Consider the following 19,728-nt stretch of genomic DNA (forward strand, 5'->3'; position numbering starts at 1 on the left):
GCTGTATAGAGAATATTAGCAATGAAAGAAATTATTTAGGTATGACCAAGGCAAATAAGGAGTGTGTGTCTGAGTGTATGTGTGTGTGCATGTTTGTTGCCTGTGTTAGATTAGATGGATCAGCCACTTCTCAGGCGGGTCAATACATGTGTACATTCACTCAACAGGGAGAGTTGCTAGATTAACCCCACCCACAACGCACACACCCACAATGCATCCAACTTCAAAGTACTGTACAAAAAAATTGATTTATGTAAAAGATCACCTTTCCAAAGTCCCTTTATACATTTTTCAAAAACCTTTTAATTGAATTGTTAGCCAACATCATGCTTCTAACTATGACAACCTTATTCAGAATGATAACACTGAAACAGATTTATTCAGTGAGCTGTTACCTTTTTATGAGCAAGAAGAAAAGGAAGCAGATGTTCTTATGTGTTCCAGTAGTACCTGACCTCTGAAAGCTTCTTACTAGTCTTCTTACTGGAATCTTCTCTATTGTGGCATTTCTTCTCTGCAGCATCTATGAGCAGCTGACCTTCCTGCTGTTGTCCAGTTCTCTGTGGTCGCCAGGGGCATGGCCCGCTCCTAAAGTAGCCGTCCCAAGCGGACCGCCCATGTTTCACATACACACAGATTGATGTCACGCACCAACTAAACAACCAATAGAGTGTGTTATTTTCCACAATCTCATCCACTGGTGTGTCCCCCATCTATACCCATAAAGTCTCTCTCTCTCTCTCTCTCTCTCTCTCCCTCAAACACACACACACACACACACACACACACACATACACACAGAGACACACAACACAGGAGGGATTTAGGGTTATTTATAAAACATTATTGCAGATACAAGGTGGATTAAAGTTGTTCCAAACACAATACTCACATCTCCTGATGGATATAGGAAAATGTAACAGTATCACTCAGTATCTGGGTATGAGCTATGCACAGAGGGGAAGAAGAATAACAGAGCGACCTCTCCAAAATGCAACATTGGAGACATGTAGGTTTAAATCCAACTGATGCCACTGATGCCAATTCATCATGCTTTCTTCCCTGTCATGGAGAAACTTTCCAAAAAAGGAAGGTTAAATACCTCCCATGGTTAATCAGAATGATGGCATCTACAGCCTTTTTTGCCCCACTGCACTTTTAAAATACAAGTTACTTTTAAAATGCTTTGTGGCTGCTGGAAATACCACGACAGCCAGGAAAAACAAGAAAAGGATGTGTAGGTCATGTGGCAGTGTTGCATGTAAAGGCTGGCACCCCTGCTAAATCGGTTTCTTTCAACTGATGGATAGACATGTGGCACAGGCAGCCGGGCTAAATCAGATTCTGCTCCCCTGAGTGAAGTGCGGACAGGCTGATAGGCAGTGAAGCACCCAAATGTATGTTCACCGCTGGGAAAACTAGGTTATCTATTTTATAGCTCTATACTATAGAAGGTTCCCTAAACAAATTTTGTATCAAACTTTGACCAACAAATCTCTTATGTGCATGTATGATAAATATGAAGTTACAGCCATCTGGTTAGCTTAGCTTAGACTGGAAACAAGGGGGGGGGGGGTTCTGTGCAAAGGTAGCAAAAGCCACCTACCAGCACCTTGCTTATTTTTAATGTTTTTAAATATGTACAAAAAGTGTAAAAATGACATGCTGTGGTTTCACAGGGATTAGACAAATCATTTTTTTGGTCAGGAGTAGTTACCCTCATGAGTTTGGACTTCAGGATGTCACTCCTCCCAGTAATATTCCTGCACATACCACAACTGTAAAACTGCATCTTTTTTTTTTTTTTTTTTACTGTCATTGCCACAGGTACCATTGATGGGTTGTCATTCTCTAGAGGGTGTGCCTTGAAGGTCAGAGAAGAGTAATAAGAGAGGAGAGTGGCATTCAATGGAGAGACCCTGATGAGCAAAAACTTTTATCCATTTAGTGTTTTTGTTTAGTTTCTGTCATCCTATTTCTTAACCTAAATGAACTGAAACTGACTCTTTGCTACCAATACTACCTGTGCTGGGACAGTACAGATTTAACAACTAAGGTAAAATGTGTTCATTACTAAGCTTTAGAGGTACTAGAAGGCAGATATTGCTACCTTTGGACAGATCCAGGCTAGCTGTTTCCCCTGCTTCTGGTGCTAAGCTAAGCTGTTTACCGTGCAGTTATGAGAGTGGTATCAATCTTCTCATCTAACTCTCCATCAAAAAGCAAATAAGTGTATTTGCCAAAACTTGACTATACAGCATTCTTTTTTCTCTCTTGTGGTTATGTTTATGCATTGCACTCTTAAATTCTTCCTCTCTATGTTAAGCTGGCACTAAGAAAGGGATTTTGACAGTTGACCACAGTGAACTTCTCAGCTCATCTCACACTTGACAGCTGCTTAAAACAGTGTTGTCTCTGAACTAAAGTTAAACCCCTTGACAAACACACCTCTTATACACATTGACGGGTCACAGCAGGACTGTAGATGAGCTCGGTTCCCTTGAACCTTTCCATCACAGGATTCCAAGGTGATTCCCAAAGGATTTATTAGATCAAAACGGCTGCCATTTCATCTCTCTGCTGCCCTGCCAGCAATGGACCAATAGCTATTTGAACCAGGGATTCCCATTGTCACAGAGATCTTCCACTGGGGTGATTAGATAAAGCGGGGCGAGGTGTGCAGGCATCTCTGTGCAGGGTGGACCACAGCCCAGTGTGACAGCTGTGTGTGTGTGTTTAAGATAGAAAAGCGGGGCCGGGTTACCCTGGATATCAGTGGAGAGACAGAGGGGTGTCAACAAGTCCTCAGAGACACAATTCCACACATTCTGGGACGCTATGTTTGTGTTTGTGTGTACGTGCGTGTGTGCACGTGTTTGCATGTGTGTGTGCGTGTGTGTGTCTGTGTGTAATTATGTGTGTTTGTAGGCTATGTGCATATATGTGCATGCAATAACTACATTTTCTAAGATGTCAAACTATATAATTTCAAAGCTCGAAAACTGGCATTTTCATACGGTTGGTAAGAAGTCATGAATTACACACTCACACACACACACACACACACACGCACACACACACACACACACACACACACACACACACACACACACACACACACAGAAGCTCCAGCAGTTGTTTTTTTAGCTGCCAATTAGTCAATGAATAGCCTGATCTTTTACATTCTTCAGTTCCACAGTATGATGTGTCTTGTCTTTTATATTTTAAATGTTGTGGTTACACAGCTATCCTTTTTCTTTAAATTGGCCCTCATGAGCAAAAATATTTCAGTTGCCTGTTTCATTACCTTAGTTTTTATGACTCACATTTTCTCCAAGAACAGACAGATATGTGCTTGCATACATTACCCGGAGTTTAGAATTACTATTTTGGAAGAATCTAGTTTCTTTTTCTGTCCGTCTCCATCATGCAGTCTCCAGTTAATTAGAACACAAAGATGCCAGCAACAAGAGTTTGGCCTTGGCTACTGGAGTGAATATCGAAGGGTGATGGCATGCATCAGGGTACACAAGTGGTTCCACATTAGTTCCTATGTCACACTGTTTTTTCAGAGCTTGACTGATGTTTGAGGTCAAACTGCCCTTGAAAACAAATATCCTCATAATCTCCATGTTCATAACATGAAAGGGATTTTTCTACTTCGTAGAACGTTGACACTCATTGTTTACAAATTCATGAATGGCTGACCAACTCTGAAATTTTTTGTCAATTTAGGCTTATTAAACAAGATTGAAAGCTTGTCTGGAAACAGTAGTTTCACTAAATCTCACTACAAAGTCCAGCTTTTGGTCATGGAATGATCTTCAGATGGATCATTTATCAGCCTCTAAGTGGACTTTGTGCTAAGATTGTGTTCTCAAGTGCTGTTTCCCATGTCAAAATTAACATTTAACCCTACTTTTAAGCCAGCTTGCATGATAAGTCCTTAAAGTGCTCAGAAGGAAATGGACATTTTACAATACAAGTAACTAAGAGCTTCATGTGCTGGGGAAGATTGTGTGTTTAAAAGCTTCAGGTCAGCTACTAATGGGAGCTGGTGGTGAGATACTACTTACTACTAGACATTTAGGAAGTCAGATTGCCTGGATTGCAACATTATCGTCCATCAAACAAAGACAAAAAATACCAATTAAAATAGAAGCAAAATAGATTCCTACCTTTTAAATTTACCCATCTTGCCCCTTTTATTGTGTACACTGGATACAAATGTTAAGTGTTGCTACAAAAATGGGTGTCAAAAGCTTTGTCCCTGGCAGGTACTGTCTCTGATTGATTACCTAACAAATGTTCCTGACTCATGTCTGTGGCTAGCCAACACTCATTAAAGATTAAAGAGCACTTTTCATTTTTTTATTTATTGTACTTGTTTTGTTGTTATGATGCCGGAGAGGGCAGCTATGGTCTCCTGGATGACCAGCTGTTGTTTTGTAGCCTAAACTGAGTGTGCTGTTAAGACGACGAAGGGTTCCCACTGGTCAGCAGCTCAGCCTAGGACTGTAATTACTGAGATGGCTGAGGACAGGTGAGGGCTTCACACAACACACCCGTGTATAATCACACACAATGACGCACAGATTTTTCATGCTCGCAAACACGCACAAAGACCACTTCCAGTCCATGCATGCTGGAACACACTCACACCCAAAGGAGCTGTAGTCATGAATCTGGCTTTGGAGGAATACATACACAGGATCTGAGCTAATAGGCTGAATTGATAGAGGAAGCCGACAGAGAGCAGCAACCTTGGCAGAAAAAAAAACAGAAAAGATGAGTTACAGTTTAGCAAAATGTCTTAATGTGATCAGAAACTGCCCTGATGTGTAGGGTATTGTGTTTTGTTAAAAAGGATGCATAAGTTGTGATACTCATTTATTCTAATAATACAAGAGTATCCTCAGTTGCTAGAATTTAGTGCAGTCAGATGATGGATGAATGAAACGGATGAAAATGGAATGGCAAACAGTCTCTTTGGGATAGTTATCCTACTAACATTTTTATCCCTTAGTATCAAGTAAGCAGGGCCTTTTGAATGATCCCTAGAGCATTTTTGTCAGTCTTTTGTTGGGAGATTAGGAAGGCATGCAGCATGGCTTTGCCATCAGGGTTTAGGTCCTATATAATGGACCTGCCGGGCAAAATAATGAATGTCAGTAGGCTTGGATTCCAAAGATGGCCGGCCGAGAAGAGAAAACCGAAGGACAACTTAAACAATTTATCATTGACTAGATACTATAGATATATAGAGTAACAGAACAATATGTCCCTGCTGGGAACAAAGAGCAGCAGAGAGCCGGGAAGTATGAACACCAACCAGTATTACAAAAGACACACTAATGAATAACACGGATAGTTACTTATATTTATCACCTGCAAACATGCAAAACCTTACAAAAGGGTACAAATGACAAGTGAAAAATAGAGCAAAAATACAGTAAAACAGCCCTTTTTTATCAAAACAAATGCTGCCAAACACAGGTAGGCCTATAATTGCTGCACATTACTACTAACTCATGCAAAACAGCCACCGTTCATGTTATAAGTTCCTCTTCTGTTTTTTCGTATTTAACAAGTCAAAATATATTCTCTTAAAAGGATTTCAAAAGAGCCCCAAAAAGGAGAAACGTGTTCGTGCCGCTCTCCTGAGAAGAGAATCGTCGGGAACATGTGTTTGGTGGTTGTTGCACCCGGACAAAATAAAATGACGTACCATGGATGCTAGTCTGGAAAGCAACGTGAAAGCGGTCAGGAGGAGTAAAGTGGACAAGAAAGTTCTCCGTAAACAGTTAAAAGCCAGTCACACTTTGCTGAAACATGAAGGCATTAGCACAGCACCGAAGCCCACCAAGGTAACAGAAGACAAACATTTATAGGCAGGAAGTGGCAGCTGTCAGGCAGCGAAGAGAGCTAGCCAACGTAGCGTTTTCTACCGTGCTTAAAGGACTGATTTACGGCTATTAGACGCAATACATACAACTCAAAGTTGATTTTCAGCTCATTGCTCAGGCTATAGGTGACTTGTTATTTGCTGTCTTACAACTGGGATACATCTTCTAACCTAAAATAGTAACAAAATGCGTCTCCCAACACAAGTCTTAATTACTTTGGTATATTGTATCCTACGTCTTTGACACTTTAAATATAATGACAACATAATATGGATGTCATAAGAAGATAGTAAATGAAGAAATCTCAAAAGAATGAAAAATGAAGAAAAGAGAAGTGAACTGTAAAGTATGTACCATGTATCTTGGACTGCAGGGAGTCAATAGGGAATAACTTTCTGGTTACAACACAGTTTAATGCTTAGTTTTCTTTGCAATTGTGAAAAATAAAGTTAACATGAAATAATGTGTCTTCAGGACCAGAGTAGGAAACAAACAAAACATAAAAACAGAGAAAGGCAAAAAAACATAAATCATTGTTTTAGTTGACTGAGGTCTATGTTGAGTGTTGGTTGACTGTGAGGAGTTCAGTAGACTGCTAGGGCAGGATTTCATACAGTTATATTTTACGGTGATCAGCCTGTCTTAGATGTCATCTATCCAATTGTTTGGCTGTTAAACTGTTCTGTATAAAATGAACCTCCGTCTCTTCTGCAGAGTTTGGTGGTGGCTAACGGTGGCCTGGGGAACGGCGTTAGTCGAGAGGAGCTGTCTACAGTGCTGAATGAGATGGGACAGCTGGAGACACTGATCATGCATCCTCACAAGCCCTACGCTTTTGTCACATACAGGTGAAGTGTGGACAACACTAGGCCTATATCACACCCTTAACTCGTTAAGCTGTTAATGTTGGTTTAAAAAGCGACGTACTTATTGTCGTTCTGTTTCCAGATCGGAAGAGAGTGCTCAGAAAGCCCACATCCACCTCAATGGGAAAAAGCTTCAATGTGGAGAAAACAGTGTAACACTCTACCTCAGTTATGTTGACTCAGGTACCTAAACCTTGGCCTTAAACATTGAAACCCTTAGATGTAAGCATGCATTACTGTAAGATCTGCTATAGTCGTTTAAAGTTATGTTTACCTTATATTTTACCATTAAGTTGGATAACTAAAGCCGTTTGTTTTGTGTGCTTAGTGCTCTGAAATCTTGTCTGATAAGAAACATCTGTTTTGTAGCCAGTAGTATGATCCTTACTGTATGTTCTGTTTTGCAGTAACCTGTGAAAAGGAGGTATCGGTTCCTTTGCCAGAGGGATTAGTCTTGGTGGAGAATTTTGTGTCTCTGGAAGAGGAGGCTCTGCTGCTAGCTGCCATTGATTGGTCGTCTACTACTGAGGAAGTCACTGGTGAGGGCCTGCTTAATGTGCTTTATCTCTTTGTGACTGGCTGAAGTTGCAATGTTGAACTTCTTGTAGTCACCCAGGTTCTTCATCATGAACCTAAGTCTTCATTGAGCCTAACATCAGTGTTACCATTAGTAAGAATAGAGCAGTCTTGATTGGTAAATAATTGTTTAAAAAAAAGTTTTTGGTTTTCCAAGCAGTGATGCAGCTTTCAAATCACACATTTAGAGTTAAATTTAAGAATTTAACTAAATTTAAAATGGTGCACCAATACACACATTAGAACAGGAGTGTCAATCTCAACTTCTTTATGGGCCACACTGGAAAAAGAGAATCACATCAAGGTCCAGACGTGTAGTTTATTGGCATGCTTTGATTTCACCAAAAAAGTCAAATATTCCAAGAATGTTGAAAATGGCACCAGAAATGTCAGAAATAGTGTAAAACAGGACGAAAATACTGAAAAAAGCGACCGAAAAACATGTAATCGTATAAAAAAGCCAGAATGAAGTTGAGAAAGCCCACAAACTAGCAGCAAAAAAGTGCCAAGACTAAATTGATTGGTGGCCGGATCAAAGTTTGCGAGGGGACGGATTCGGCACGCGGGCCTTGAGTTTGACGAATGTGCATTAGATGATAGTCTTAATGAATCATCAACAATGTATCTTTTTGAACTATTCTATACAATTTATATAAGCAATACAAGAAACTGAACCTTTTTGCTAACCTGATATGCTAACTTCAGTCTTATGCCTTTTAGCTCAAAAAGCTCTGAAGCATAGAAGAGTCAAACATTATGGCTTTGAATTTCGCTATGACAACAACAACGTGGATAAGGACAAACCATTGGCTGCGGGTAAGCTTGCTCTTAGATAAATAAATAGGCAAAATATTGACAAAATGGCAAAATCTATTTTTTTTTTCATAGAAATTGCAGTAAGATCTCTCCATATTACTATGCCTGTGCGTTTGTGCAGGTATTCCTCAGGAGTGTCTACCAGTTCTGGAGCGGTGTATAAAAAACAAACACATTGACATCATGCCGGACCAGCTGACTGTCAACCAGTATGAGTCTGGACAGGGTGAGTTATTCCAGTCGTGTTTCTATTGTTTCACCTGTATCCTATCACAAACTTGGATACGTTTCCCAGGTTTTCATCAAGGCTTTGTAAACACGACTGACAACATGTGGAGTGAATGGCTGCTAGTAAAAATACAGAACATATGCAATGTCATTTAAAAAAGACATAGTTCACACCCGTGAGTAAATCCCAAAAATATCAATGTTTTTTTTTTTTTTTTACCTCGGAGCAGTTCAGGAATTTAATATTTTGTGGAATATCTTATTCTCTGCGTGATTACTCAACACCTAATCAAAAACCTTTGATCTGGTAAGCTGCAGGAATTTAAAAGAGACATGGCGTATCAAGGGGGCCGTGCAGAGAGCTCTGGGAACCACATACAGATACAACTACAGATGTTTTTAATTAATTGGCGCAGTTCATTTATTTCAGAGGCTGCGGGTACACTGTATGTGGAGATGACATTGAATAAAAGATCGAGAAACTGATAGTAAACTTATTGGGTATCCAGACACTCAGTCGAATTTCCTAACTAAATATAGGCACCCATTTAGATTGTATTGACTTGTACCACAAGGTGCCAGCAAAACCTTTCCAGCATGTATCACTGAGGGCTGATGGAAGTCTTTGGTTCCTTTTGAGTCGTTTGTTAATACATTTACAGTACTGGCAAGCCTTCCAGGGCTGAAATATAATAAGAAATAAGTTTAATAGCACTTAATTACGCTTATTTTCCATGCTTTGGCATGTGAAGTCAAATGTATTATTACATTTCAGAATTATTTCAGTGTCACACATCACTAAAGGTCCAATGGTGTCCATCAGAAACCCAACACACAAGTTAAAACTAAACACTTTCACATTTTAAAGAACCCTGATGCATTTTGACTATACCAACTATTTCAATTCTACATTTGTGTTTTATAATATTTTCAGGCATTCCTCCTCACGTGGACACTCACTCTGCCTTCGAGGACACCATTCTGTCACTAAGCCTGGGTGCAAAGGTCAGTGTTTCTCCCAACCGCCTCCATTCTGTCCACATGAATACTCACAGCATCCATCAATAATTCAAAAGAAAGTTACACATTTAAAGATGGACAGTGTTGGTGTAAAGAAAAACCCTTTCTTTGTTGAGGTTTCAATCAATTAAATAACCTTCACTATGCTGACCTGTGTCTGTCTCAGGGGGCACAACAACTTGTATGATGAGTGTGTGCAACAGTATGTTTGGATATGGTGTTGACTTACTGGGAACATTTCATCACCTTGCTAGCTACATCTATTTTTTTTTCTCTCTCCTTGACATACTATAATACTGTCAGGATCTCACTCTGGCTTTCAGTTGATACAGTATGTTTTCAATGACTCTTTTAGAGTTGTCGCCCTGGTGGTGAGACATTTCGTGAATAATGAATGAACAGTACACTGGGAGGCTGGTTTTGTTTCTGCAGGGTGACTGCTCTGGATGAACACCCATCACTGCTTGTTTAAAAAGAAAGGGGCTGTATTAGCAATCAGCTGTCATCCGTTTCACACACAGACTGACAGACAGCAGTTCTTGTGTAGTGCAAAGCATGTGTTCTTTGTCAGAGCTCTTCACGGAAGATTTTGAGCTACAAAAAGTGTAAAGTAGGCATATTATATCAGGTGCTTAGGGAGAAAGGCAGACACAATTATGTTTAATTATGCACAAGTATGTTTAAACAGTATGTCCTCATAATGTAAACCTTTTTTTTAACGCAAAATCATGCTTAATTCAACCAAAAAGTTAACAAGAATATGCACACAAAATAACTCTGGTACACATGCTTAATCAAATGTATTGGGGAATTGGACTCCCAGTCTCATTCACTGTGGGTCTGTTTGTTTTTTGTTATTCAGTTGATGTGACAAGTTGAGATCCGATTTGTTAGAGGGTCAGAAAATTTCCCTTTTAGCCTGGCACCTGATACAATTAATCTTGATTAATTTCAGAGGTAAAGAGTTACTAAACGGACTCAGGCATCACTGATTGACATATGTAAACTCCGCAGTTTCAAATATGAAACCGGGTTGCACTTTGCATGTTTATTTGGCTTGTTTGTATTTGCAAAGAGAGAGAGAGAGAGAGAGAATAAATAAGTGTGGGTGTGTGTGTGTGTGTGTGTCTGTCTATCTGCATAAACAGCAGCCTTGGGTTGAGTTGTGGTTTGAGGCAAAGATCAGATCATTTGCTGGTGTTGCATGTACATTGCAAACACTTTTATCTCTCTCTCTCTCTCTCTCTCTCTCTCTCTCTCACTTACTCACACAAAATCCAATTTTCCTGCTGTCAGAAGTTAGAGAGATGCAATTTGAAATTGTGTAGAAGTAATTTCCCAGCAGAGCTCATGCTGTTATGCCCTGTAAGGAAACATCAGGATCAAACACCAACGCTGGGGTGGAGAAGCTTCTGCCCGTTGTTTGTGAGAGAGCAAGCAGTGCGTGTTTAATTGTTTTCCTCTGGGTGTCGTCATTCCAAATCGTTGACTAAAAGGAAAAAAGGTGGGTGCCTGGGTAGCTTACCTGGCAGAGCGCAAGCCCAAATAAGGAGGCTCAGTCTTTGACGCAGCGGCCCCGGGTTCAACTCCAACCTGCGGCCCTTTGCTGTATGTCATCCCCCCCCCCCCGCCCCCCCCCTTAGTTTGTTTTTATGTGAAAACATTTGGCACTGTGTCACTCAATAACACTGTGAACAATATCTATGAACACTCAATATGATACATAACTACTGGATTGTTGATATCATTTGTCATGCACTAAAACAGCTGTACAACCACCTGGCCAAATTGGACTCTAAAGTGATCAAAACTGAATTAAAACCAATCCGTAAATCACAGTTTAATTATTCTATTAAAGTTGGTAGTATAAAGTATTGAGGTTTGATATTCATTATCAGCAATTACACGGCTGTATCAGCCACAGAATAATAAGGAGGGATGCATGGAACGGTATGTAAAGTCCGTGCGTGAAATTGTGAGTAGGTGATTACCTCAGTGTTCATATAATCTTTTTCATTTAAAATGCAGACAGTGATGGAGTTCCGTCACCCCGATGGTCGTATAGTTGCTGTGGTGTTGCCAGGGCGGAGCCTCCTGGTGATGACGGGAGAGAGCAGATTCCTCTGGACACATGGGTGAGCTGAACTGTGTTAGATGGATCGGTCTCCCCCGCTAGGAGTCTGTTTATCTCGACATGAACTATAGGGTGATTAATGGAGGAGTGACAGCCAGGTCTCTTCTCCTACTATTCTGTTGAAAGTGTCGCACATAAAAACTGAATTTATGATGCCTCTCTGGGTTACAATACAGTCTGTCTGTTGACCTTTTACCACATTTTAATCAATTTTGAAAACCAGCGGTCATATCCACATCTTCCACAAGTTCACATAAAGTGCACCAACTTTACAGATTAGCTGCTAGTCAACCACTACTGCAACTGTCTCTTATCTTCTCTCAGGATAACTCCTCGAAAGTTTGACATGGTGCCAGTCTGCGACCCACAATCCCCTGCTCATACGCCTGACCTCGGGACTCGCAGCAATCTCACATTGAACAAGAGGGGCACCCGCACTTCTTTCACTTTCCGCAAGATCAGACATGAAGCCTGCCGATGTGGTGAGAATATTGCAAGGTCATAATAAAGCACAGAGTATGTTTTAGGGCTTGGTATAGCCATTGATTTCCCTAATTCATTCAATTCTGATTTACTAGGTCCAGATTCAATTACTTTTCCGATTTCAAATCAGTTAGGTTAGGGAGTTTCAGTCACAATACTCATTTTATGGATAAAAAGCGATGCTTTGAGAGCCTATACTGTAAATTGCACACGTAGGAAGCAATCCCTGAAGTATTTTTTATAATGCACATTATATTTAGAATTTGCCCACAAAAAAGTTAGTTTAAAGTACTTTTCACTTACCAGGACTAGCATGACAGTCACTGACAAAATACGGCTGACCAGACAACATGGTGCAACTGTAAACTGCAGTCAGTGGCTGTCTACAGAGACCACGGTCTTTACAGTGTGTTCAGGGGACAGACAGCTAGCAGATGGTGAGGAGATGTTTGCTGTATGTGACAAAAAATGGTGTGGCCTAAAAAAAGTGTTACGTCGCTTAGAACGATTATCTTAGCACATTGTCCTAATAAATAAAATAAATTGTAATCTTAACTATAACATGGTAAACAATGAGTAAAGGCCTCTCTCTGAAAAATGAATAATACATATAAACAAGAAAAGGTTACAAGGTTACAGTCCTTTTGGCCGCCGAGTAAAGGTGACTGTCCCGGGGTGACAGTTCCCGTTAAGTAGTACTCTCGGGACACAAACACCTTTTTTCCTGGGTGTCATTTAATGCCCTTAAACATCCATGGAGAAAAGGTAAACATTAAAAGACTGATTTGGGAATTGTACTAATGGATATCAGATCAATCGAATAAAGATTTCAATCAGAGAATCAATTATTTTGACCCAGTCCTTGTGTGTTTGATAATCAAAGCTACATTTGGGGAAAAAAACTCTTCAAAACCCTCCTGTTTATTACCACCTGTTAATTTATATATTAAATAAGTACAGCCTGATAGACACATTTATCTTACCAGTCAACCTTTCCTTTCTTCTCTCTCTCTCTCTCTCTCTGTCTCTCTCTCTCTCTCTCTCTCTCTCTCTCACTCTCTCTCTCTCCCTCTCTCTCTCTTTCTCAGCCTTTCCCTCCGCTTGTGACAGTCAGGTAGCTCCCGCAGCACCCTCTCTGCCGTCTCCTCCTTCACTACCCTGTTGCCATGCCGACGCAACCCTTCTGGAGGAGGAGTATGTGCACCAGGTGTACGACGCCATTGCCTCCCACTTCAGCGGCACTCGCCACTCCCCCTGGCCTCGTGTTTGCCACTTCCTGTCATCCCTCCCACCTGGCAGCGTGCTGGCTGATGTGGGCTGTGGAAATGGCAAATACCTGGGTTTCAACCCAGAGGTGATTGCAGTGAGTGTCCTCATGTTTTACAATAATGTCTGTAATTCTGTAATACTTTTGTGATCCCTGTGGGGACAGTTCCTTTTCCATTCTGTTTTTATTGCAACTGCTTCTTAGATTACCCCCACTGTTAAATCCCACACAACGTGGTAAGGCATTTATGTACACAAACATGTTAGAACTGCAAAATGCGGTAGAACTCCTCTGCTGCTACTTCACAGGAGGACAAGGTGGCAGAGGCTTTATTATTAGTACATTTTTTACTAGTTTGATGGAGTTGACAGCATAACAACAGACATCATTTGTAGGGCTGCACAAATAAATACAATTTTATTGAAAGATAAAATATGGGTCAAACCATTCTGAATGAAGTAGTGTGGTGCTGCAGAGACGCCCCAGCTTACAAATCCTATCCTACATACTAAAGTAAAATAACCTTTGTGGGGTGACCTATAGCTCACCCAGTAGACTGTGCGCCCAATGTAGGCCGAGTTCTTTGCAGGAGCCCGTGTTCGAATCCGACCTGCAGCCCTTTGCTGCATGTCATCTGCTCTCTCCCCTTGCCTGTCTAACCACTGTCACTAATGAATAAAGGGGAAAGCACCCAAAATGCATTGATGGCCAGGTTGGCTCAGTGGTAGAGCAGGCTCACATGTACTGATTAACACCTTGACGCAGTTGTCCAGGGTTCGAGTCCCACCTGTGACAATTTCCTGAATGTCTTCCCCCTCTTTTTCCCCTAACTGTCCTGTCAAAAATTAAAGGCGGAAAACCCCTTTCCAATGAAAATGAGAATAATGAGACGAACATGATCATTCCCTCCAATATTGTGAATTAAATGCAGTATCAGTCAAAATAATCGCAATTAGATATTTCCCTCATATTGTGCAGCCCTAATCATTTGCTACTTGTCTATAAGGCTAGTATTTTTTTAAACCACACTTTAATACAAAAGTTTTATTATAAACATATTTTGGGAAGGCTTTCTAAATAGCGTATTGGTATTTGATGTTTTCCGAGGGTTAGCTGAGAAGGTACAACTCCAGTCGTACAACAAAAAAATACACCCATCAGCACTTTTTTGAGATGTCACTAGTATACTTTGTGTATGTTCTTTATGTAATCTATACACACACACAAAAAACTTAAAATAACAATTTATGGTTTTAAGGGGAGCTACCTGCAGGAACTTTTTAAATAGGCAAGTAAATAATTCAGCTTTAGAGGTGTTGGTAGGTGCATATTTTCTATTTAGAGAAAATGATTTCTGTATAATTTACTTCAACTCTTTTTGCTAAGCTAGGCTAAACTTTAACTTCAACTCCCACTCTAGTGCTCTACTTAAAATGTAGACATTAAACTCATATTTGAATCTCAATCTTAGAAAGAAGGGATATAGAGTATGTGAACAATTCATTTAAAATAAAGTCTCTATTGCAAGATATTGATCTGAAATACATTCTGACCGATACTGATACAAATATTTGGTTATTTAATCCGATACATCGGCCAATATATATAAAAAAAAAAAGTGTTTCCCTAACGGTATTTAAGAGTTCTCACTAAAATCGCAACAGAACGGAGGAACATCAAAATATGTTAAAGTACTGATAAAGAAAATGTATAAAAATACAAATTTAAGATATCAAACTTAAAGTACTTTTGAACAAAAAACAAAACGAAACAAAAAAACAATGTTGATGTTTGCTGGTTGTCATTGTTTGTATAAGCTCAGTTTCCATGGCAATATCCTACCTTTTCTGTTTACATATGCACACTGGGATATTCATGTTTGGGATTTAGAGGTGCATGTAAGCAGCTTATCCTGACTCAGACTGTAACCGTGGTGAATCGTTACTGAGCTGAATCTTGCCATTTTTCTCTCTTAAATTAGTTTAATTCCCTCTGCATTTTCTTTTTGTCCTCCATATTTCACCTGTTCCCTTCTCATTCTCTCTCCTATTGCATATTAACACTGCTAACCTTCCCGGTTTTAATTAAAATGAAAAAGGTCGACCTTTGTGTGTTTGCATTTGAGTAACAGATTGTGTGTGTGTGTGTGTGTGTGTGTGTGTGTGTGTGTGTGTGTGTGTTTCTCACTATCTCTTATCTCCTTTCTCTTTTGGGAAAAGGTCATAAGCTTGATTGAATTGTTCTGTGAAACAATGTGTTAAGATTTATTATTACTGTCATCCAATCCCCTCGCTCCTTTCTCTTTTTCCTTTGCCCGTTTTTTCCAACATCCCTAATTTATACTTGTATCCACTTACTGCATTTTTCTATTTTTTTCCCACTTCATCTGTGGTGTGAAAAAAAAAGTCCCAAAATGCCCCCCCCCCCAAAAAATCTTTAAAAAACAGAAGAAGACATGAAAGGGGCGCGAGAAGGGGAACGACATGCAGCAAAGGGCCGCAGGTTGGAGTCGAACCTCGGCCCTCCGAGTTGAGGAGCAAACCTCCATACATGTTCGCCCGCTTCATCAGCTGAGCCATCCAGGCGCCCACTTCTTTCACTTCTATCCATTTTTCCTCATTCTCTGTATTTAATCCATATTTATTTTGCTCATATTCCTTAATTATTCATTTGCCATTCTGTCTTTGGAGTTTTTTTTCATCTCAAAAAAAATAAATGCATCCCTACACAACTGAAAATGAGACACACCACACATTTTCTTCTTTGGCCCTTGTACCCTTCCACTGTACCTTGTGTTCTTGTTTGTGAATATTCTTATATGCCCATGTGTGTTTATGTCTTTCCAGGTTGGTTGTGACCGTAGCAGTGCTCTTGTCCAAATCTGTGCAGAGAGGGGTTTCCAGGCGTTTGTATCTGATGCTCTCAGTGTCCCTCTGCGAACAGCCTCCTGTGATGCCTGCATCTCTATAGCTGTCATACACCACTTCTCCACACAGGTACACACTGGTGTACAATTCTACGAAGAAAAAACAAAACAAGATTGCAACATTTCTGTTAGCTGAACCCACGTAAACAACAAGCACATCATTCAGTTGTCACTTGACCTCATAATCTCATCTAACCTCTTTCTTTTAGACTGCTGGAACCACTGGAATCTTTTTAAGGGTCTCAGGAACTTTATTACTAGTGGAAGATTTTTAAATTTTTAGCTCCTGGGACATGCATCCAAATTTGTGACAAATCCTTCTCTAAAGTTGTACTTTCTTATGGTTCAGGAACTGTTGGGGATGGAGTGTGTGGCACTGAATGTCACTGATTTGTATTTGGTGACACTGAAATTGTCATGTTTTATTATTGTTAAAATGGGAAATTATTATTATTATAAATACAAATGTATTATTAGTATTATGCCTTAAATTAAGCAATTGTTTATCATCCATTAGGGGGATTTGCTTAGCCATCACATGCCTTGGGATGCTGTAGCCAAGCACAAACACAAATGAAAGTGGATTCCGGTCCCTGAGTTAGTTTATGACTTCATTGGGTTACTTAGCTACCCTAGCAAACCAGAGTTCCTGCGAGAGCACGATTCTAATTTGCTCATCGAGTTACTCTGGCATCGAGTAATGCTGTTCATTAACTATACCTTTGTAGCCGAGCTGCACCAATCACATCGGTGTATCTGACATAGGCTGGCCACAGGTGAGCTAAACAGACGACAGTTTAATCTACCGGTTAGCGCCACTGGTAGCTAAGCGTACGGGGCTCTCGATACATCAACCCGTGTGTTGTTGTGATTGGTCGTAGTGTTATCCAGTTGCATTCAGTGATATTTTCAAATGCACGCTTGGTGCCGCCCCTCAAGATGGGCGACTTTCATTACTCAATGCCAGCCCCTTAATTTTTCAGATTTGGGTATGGATTTACAGGCTATTACTTTGCAGTATGTGGTAAAAAATACTGCTAGAAATGGTAATATAAATACTCTGTGTGTTGTAGGAGCGGCGACTGGCAGCAGTGAAGGAGCTAGTGAGACTTTTGAAGCCTGGAGGTCGAGCGCTCATCTACGTTTGGGCTTTTGAACAAGAGTACAACCAGCAGAGGTCCAAGTACCTCAAAGACCAGAACAAAGAGCATCCTGAGAACCTTAGTGCAGAAGACAGCCAGGAACCTCACGAGAAATTGAGTAGCCATAGCAGCGGACATTCAGAAGACAACCACAGGCCTGTAGAAAAAATACAAGATGCAACCGATGGCAAACTTAGTGTGCACACCAACCGCACAGCATTTAACACGCAGGACCTTTTGGTTCCGTGGCATCTGAAAGAGGGGAAAAAACGAGTAGAGGATAAATCAGGAGAGGGTGCGAAGAAGGATAAAAGGAAAGAGATGTCCAAAAAGACTTCAGGTAACACTTGCTCAGCCTGTAGTTCAAGTTCCATAGCCCAATTAGACAGTAACCCTGATCCCAGTCCAGGCTTTGACTCCAACATGTCGTCTGGATCACATCTTGACATCAGTGATGTCTCTAAACCCAGTCCTAGTTGCGACCCCAGTCAGACCTCTATTTCTACTCTAAAGTTGGAGTCGGAGAGCAGCCCAGCACCAGTTTATCACCGCTATTACCACGTGTTCCAGCAGGGGGAGCTGGAGCAGCTGTGTGCTCAGGAGGCTGGAGTCAATGTGCAGAGCAGCTACCATGACCAGGGAAACTGGTGTGTTATATTAGAGAAGGACTCGGGGAGATGAACTGACACACTCATTTTTAATAATTTAGCTACAAATACATATCTGAACAGGAGAGTTAATGTAATCTAAACAAAGACTAAATTAAAGTGTTCTTTATTTGTCTAAATGCAGAAAAGTGCGCAAATAAGTGTCATGAAATAAAAGTAATAAGTTCACAAAATGCGAGCCTTCGTTTTGCTTTAACTTCTAGCATTGTTTTTTTAGTGCTGACCTCAACAGTCCTGCAGTCCAATTTTGCAAAAAATGAATGCACTTAACTGAAATGAACCTGAAGGTAGTTTGAGGGGATGTTGAAAAGCACAGGTTGTAAACATACTCTGGTTCTGTGTAGCCCAATGGTACAACCGAGGCTGCTCAACATTCTCTAGAGTGCCAACTGTATTCTTTGTCTCACCACTTTGACCTCTGTGTCTGCTCTGAATTGACTGAGCTGTAACTAAGCTGTAAACAGCGTGTGCCCTTTCTTTTTTCTCCAAGTTAAAAGCCAAATGTGTAACACAAGGTGTCATGACCTGGCTCAAAGGTATGACATAAGGTGGAGAACACACGTGTTTGCTCAATTAAATCCAATTCATTGAAATAAACCATGAGAAATGCACAATCAGTTAATCGGTAACGCGTTTGCAAAGCTAGAATGCGAAAGTAAGTAAACCCAAAGAGGGAGAGAGACGGAATGACTGTCCAAGCACTCCTTTTTTATTTATTTTAGCAACCAAAGTGACTTAACAGGCCTAGGAGCTGTCACAAAGGCGCTTCAGGTTGTGGGGGGATTTGTTTAAATTTAAGAAGTAGAACTATATAATTTCTTTTTCTCTTTTTAAAAATGTGTCTCACATAGATTAGTGTCCAAGCCATGTAAAAACATTACTGTGAAGTACTTTATCATAGGTTAGACATCACAGTCCTTGAAAAAAGTCCTCGTAAAAATAGACATTATGTTTCCTGAAAAGAAAAGGCAATACAGATTTACAGTTTTTAAAGGAATTTTAGCAGTGCCTTTTGCTTCTCAAGCACATTTCTTTTGCCAGCCTTGAATCATACAGTCACTAAGTACAATTTAATGTAAACATTTTTGTGGTACACAAATTACCATATAATGTGACAGCAGAATTTACTTGATTTTAAATTTAATTTAATTAAAATAAGTGGTTGTGTTGTTGCTAGTTGATTTAGCGTTGCATGATCAATCAATAATGTATTTCAATTTAGATCTGGTATAATAGAACACCAAAGCATGTCAGTCTCTCTGTCTTATGCTTGCACACGTTAATACTACATCCTATTAACAAGACACGTTGTACCAGTCGGCTGTCAAGACGTAGGTTAATAGGGTGATTGTGGTTAAGTGTGGCGCAGTTATTTGTTATGGCCCCTCTGTGGCGGCTTGTTAAATGGTCTGCAGCTCGGTAAATTACCCTTGTGGCTCCTCAATCCTCCGGGACCCGCACAAACAAACACTGCGGGACTGAGGTGAGACATGGTTTGGTGGCTTTTATTGACAGTGGTTTATTTATTAATGTGAAACAGCATGCTTTCTCTTTGTATGTGTGTTTGTGTGTGTATTACAATAACTTCTACTACTGGTCAGTCTAAGTCCTTAAAGTGCTCGGCTCAAGCAATTGTTGAAGGTTTGCTCACAGTATGGCAAGGATTATGATATTAAATTTAATGTAGAATAAAGCA

The 19,728-nt window shown here is 40.3% G+C and overlaps 1 protein-coding gene across 1 annotated transcript; it reads left to right on the forward strand.

Moving 5' to 3' along the window:
* The first annotated feature begins 5,647 nt into the window (after positions 1-5,647).
* On the forward strand, positions 5,648-18,208 carry alkbh8 (alkB homolog 8, tRNA methyltransferase). Its single transcript, XM_034867670.1, has 12 exons — positions 5,648-5,867; positions 6,621-6,754; positions 6,855-6,955; positions 7,180-7,311; positions 8,069-8,164; positions 8,286-8,390; positions 9,327-9,397; positions 11,441-11,547; positions 11,871-12,028; positions 13,118-13,392; positions 16,143-16,292; positions 17,296-18,208. Exons 1-12 carry the CDS (start codon positions 5,730-5,732, stop codon positions 18,043-18,045), a joined length of 2,217 nt encoding a protein of 738 aa, XP_034723561.1. The 5' UTR covers positions 5,648-5,729; the 3' UTR covers positions 18,046-18,208.
* The last annotated feature ends 1,520 nt before the right edge of the window (positions 18,209-19,728 follow it).

Source organism: Etheostoma cragini, chromosome 3, assembly GCF_013103735.1.
Source record: "Etheostoma cragini isolate CJK2018 chromosome 3, CSU_Ecrag_1.0, whole genome shotgun sequence".
Taxonomy (NCBI): domain Eukaryota; kingdom Metazoa; phylum Chordata; class Actinopteri; order Perciformes; family Percidae; genus Etheostoma; species Etheostoma cragini.